This window comes from Cladosporium halotolerans, assembly GCF_011745625.1.
Source record: "Cladosporium halotolerans strain TM138-S3 chromosome Unknown Sca149, whole genome shotgun sequence".
NCBI classification, from domain to species: domain Eukaryota; kingdom Fungi; phylum Ascomycota; class Dothideomycetes; order Cladosporiales; family Cladosporiaceae; genus Cladosporium; species Cladosporium halotolerans.
In genome coordinates, this window is record NW_027191599.1 from 1 (window position 1) to 4,169 (window position 4,169).

The window sequence follows — 4,169 nt, forward strand, 5'->3', positions numbered from 1 at the left end:
AGAACCTGCACTTGAGATATTGCCGTTGCGTTGGTCGCTCAACCATCTCTCGATGCCACGCAGACTTGCTTCGCTGCCCGCTGCTGCGCCAGCGTCACGGGCTCGAGTGAGATCCCACGGCGGTTCGTGGTGCTCGAGCGAGTAGGCACTTAGCTCTCTATCACGGTGTTCATTACTCGCCGGACTTTCGCGTACCTTTGACAAAGGACTGCTGCTGTGTGGCTTGCCCGAAGGTGCCGCATGACCAACGACCGGGACGGTGATGCACTCCTGCTTGACGAGGTCGCCTCCGCCCGATAACTTGTCGCCCAGACTGGAAACACGTCTAGATTGCAGCTCGATGGACTCGCGCACCGAAGACAGAACGCCGCCATCCTCGCATTCGACGTTCCTGTTCTCAGCGAGTCGTCCGGTCTGTGTTGAAGCTTCGCTGCTGAACGTTTCACCACACTTTTCCATCTGTTCGTTGGTCGAGGGCACGTGCGCCGCCTTTCTTTGGGCGAGACCAGCGGTGCGCCGCATGGAAGGACTCTCGTTCCCGGAACCGAGATCACTCCGTCGCGTGGAGGACGGTGCCGCCGGCGAGTTCCCCGAGCTGTGGCTCCGAGGGGATCGAGGTTCAGCATCTTCAACGCTGCGAGAATCAGGATTGCGTCCGAGTTCCTCGACATGCTCGGGAGGACCGATCTCGTCATTGAAGAGCGGAGGACTCGAAGCCGGCACGTCCTCACTCGAGATGCTCTGCTCGCTGCTCCGCATCAAATGCAGCGAACGCGCATCGATGCAGGGTTGCAGTGCCGTCGGACCGCCCGCTGTGACGGAGGTGGAAGTTGGGGGCGACAGGAAGCCAGTATTCCGGGGTGTCCGCACCTCGTCGTTACCCGTTCGCCGCACCAAAAGACCATTCTCGTCTTTTTTGAGTAGCAGTGTGTTCCAATGTAATGGCCTATGCTTTTTCAGATCCAAAGTCTGCCCACCGACGACGACGATGGCGGTGCGGTGTTGGGTCCACCTTTCGATGAATTCATGGAATTCTGCTGCAGTCTTGAGCGTAACGTTCTGACCGTAGACTGGAGTCGGCTTCGATTCCTCGAGCTTCTGGAGACTCTTCAGGTCTTTGACCATAAACTCACCACCGAACCCGGCGAAATTGTCCTCTGTCGCTTTGTCCAGGTAAGACAAAGCGTCGCAGTGTTTCAGCCATCTCACCAGGTTTGCGTGCGGGACAAAGTCAAGCCTAAAGCGAGGGTACTTTTTCGCGCAGTTGTACATGAAAGCCAGGCGGTCCCTACCGAAGCTATCCGTGCTCCATTCGTAGTACTCCAGGACTTCCAGCGACCATTGCATCGAGATGAAAGTTGCCTGCGTGACGCGTGTCCTCCATTTCTTATCCCCTTCCGTGCTCTTCTTGTCGTCGCTTGCTCGTTTGACGAGCTCTCTGAGACGATTCCACTTCTCACTCTTCTCGGACCAACCGTTGATCTCGAGGACTGTAGTCAAAGCTTCGATGAAGGCAAAAAGTTTGTCGCTTTTCAGGATTGTCTCGTTTTGAACGTAGGTTAAAGTGCTTTGCTGTTCTCTGCCCCTCAAGGCTTCGTGTACTTGACGCAGGGACGCTCGTTCTTCCGCGGTGAATAATTCGACCACTGACGGCATTTCCGCGGCGATGTGCATGTTGGAAAGGGTTGAACGATTGCGATGAGCAAACTGTCTGAAGAGGCGCTTTAATAGCCTTCCGCCACATGCTCGCCCTAGCTCGGCGCGTCAAGGGCCCGCCGCCTGCTTTGGTGTCACGCGGACGCGTACTGGTTGAGAATGAGTTTGGCGCTACTTGCTTGTTGGGACATATGCGTCGTCTGATCCGTTAGACGAGCTCCGCCTCGCTTGTGTAGCGTGACAGATGCCATGTGGTGTTGGAAAGCGCGGCGGTTCGGTACAAACGCGCTGTCCACACCATCGAACCAGGCTCGATCTTCTGTGCAGGGCCACTGAGGAGACATCGTTGCTCGTTCTCGAGTGTGTTCATCTGAATAAGTATCTACGAGTCAGATCATACAGTGCAACGAAAACTTTTGTCTAGCGGCTAATTTTCCATCTCAAGAACGGAGCTCAGGGCTCCTCAACGACGGGTTTTCCGGGAATCAAGCGCCCGGTCGACGGTGCGGACGATACGTATGGTTCCTCGCCTTGACCCTCATGCGCCGGCACAGCCATGTATCTGCTTTGCGGCGGTGCCGGAGTCGTGCTGACGTCCTGTCGTTCACGCATAGCTGGTTGTCCCAGTTCATCAGATGACCGAGCGGGCCTGCGCACGCGGCTTCCTCTTCCCGTCGTGCGCCCCTTCGCACGAGCTCGTCGTTTGTACTCTTCGGGGAGCCTTTCAGGATAGCCCATCGAATCCATCTGCGGCCGGTCAGCGTGTTATCCACAGTTCACTCAACGATTTGACGTGACGCACTGCACCCGGAGCATCGCGATACTTTCCGCGTTTGTGGTTCCTTGCGAAAATCGCGAAGCACTCGTCTTCCGATTCGGTCCAGGCCTTCTCCTCAAAAAGCTGCCTGTTGGCACCAAAAGAATTTTCCGCAGTTTCCTCCCTGCGTCGATTGGACGAACGTCCTGCTGTGCTCCTTTCGGCTGCGCCGTGGGGCTGATCGTGAGCCACTCTGCCGCTTCCTCGCGGCCCGAATCGCGGCTCGAGCGCCAGTCTGTGGCCAATATCAGCACGAAGAACTTGATCAGGTCATCTCTCATCTCGCGACTTACTGTCTCGGGACATTGCGGCCAGATCGTTGGCTGTGGACGCCCGAGGAGGCCGACGGCATCGAAAAGCTCGGACCAGGATAGTACGTGACATGCTGTCCACCAGCGGTGGCTATCCACCCAGGCGAGACGTCTTGAGGTATTTGGTCGAGATGGTGGCCAAAGTCCTGATTCCCAGAAGGACGAAGCGGCAGCCCTGGCATGGAAGGACCAAAGGCGTTGGCTGTGAAACAAGCAGGCGCGGGATTGGGCATTTCATGGCTGAGTTGCTGTCCATGTTGTTGTGCTTGCTGCTGGTAATGTGAGTAGTCTTGCAGATGAGATTGAGTTTCAGCAGCAGATTGCAAATCCCACCCGTGCGTGGAGTCGTCAAAGGGTAAGTCAGACTTCTCCGAGCCATAGACCGTGCCAGGCTCCAAGCTACTGCCGCTGGAGCCGTAGGTAAGGTTGGCCGAAGCAACCGACGATTCCGTACTCGTAGTGGTGAGGAAACGAGGATCCACGTGGGACATGTCCATACTGTCCGACATGGCTTGTTTGAGAGGTGGGTGTGAAGGTGTCGGTGAAGAGGTGTCGGTTGGAGGCTATGAACAACGAGAAGAGGCGGCAGGCTTCGTCTGTGACATCGCCTTTATACGGTCTGTCTGAGTGAGAGAGCTGCCATCACGTTCCAGGCCGACGTTGTTGCAAGCGTATCATATGAGATCTGCAAGTGCGAGCCTGGATGATACGGCAACCGCTCTCTAGCTGTCGTCGCAAGTCTTTTGCTTCGTGATTGTGCTAGGAAGCGGGACAGCTCTTACGCGAGGTGCTAATGTGTTGAAGGGTACCATCGTGACGGTACGCTTGCCTTGAAAGCGATGCTGAGCGCCCAACGAAAAGCGTCTGTCTTTGGTGAAGCTGCGTGAGTCAGGCCGCCGGTGTTCCAGTTGATAGGGTGCAGAACTTGCCTGGAGGACTCAATGCGCGTGGCGTGCGTACCCTTCGCCCGGTCGACGTCCAAATCATAGTGACAACGCGATCTTCGTTTCTTCGTCGACAGTCACAGAACACAGTGCCGCACTACCAGTGAGCAGAAGTGACGTTAGAAATTGCCCGGACGCTAAGTACGAGAAGCAAGGTTCCTGCAGGGCCGGCTTCAGAGCTACCTCGTCCCCTCACGCTAAGGGCTGGAGGTTGGAAAGTATGCTAGCGCTCGGCAGGTGGGTACCGACATGGGAAGTCGAGTCAGTGAAAGCGTAAATAATCTCCCGCCAGCAAACCCTATTTATCTGTTGCGAAGACATTTGGTTCATTGGTCGGCTCGGGGTGTTGCCCGCTTTTGTGCGTAACTCCCTTACCACGCAAGTTGCCCTGAAGACGCGAAACGGGCGGGCACTGGGCTTCGCCCACGGAACGGCCGAGCG

The 4,169-nt window shown here is 56.4% G+C and overlaps 2 protein-coding genes across 2 annotated transcripts; both read right to left on the reverse strand.

Annotated features, from left to right (window-relative positions):
* Positions 1–3: 3 nt before the first annotated feature.
* Positions 4–2,097, reverse strand: WHR41_09541 (uncharacterized protein; the record flags this gene model as incomplete). Its single annotated transcript, XM_069378144.1, has 1 exon — positions 4–2,097. A coding segment is annotated over exon 1 (1,671 nt), but the record flags the coding sequence as incomplete, so codon positions are not given.
* A 12-nt stretch (positions 2,098–2,109) lies between these two features.
* WHR41_09542 (uncharacterized protein) lies at positions 2,110–3,293 on the reverse strand (the record flags this gene model as incomplete). The annotated part of the gene is made up of 3 exons (XM_069378145.1): positions 2,110–2,403; positions 2,459–2,708; positions 2,767–3,293. The coding sequence occupies 3 exons, from the start codon at positions 3,291–3,293 to the stop codon at positions 2,110–2,112; spliced, it is 1,071 nt and encodes a 356-aa protein (XP_069224918.1).
* Positions 3,294–4,169: the final 876 nt, after the last annotated feature.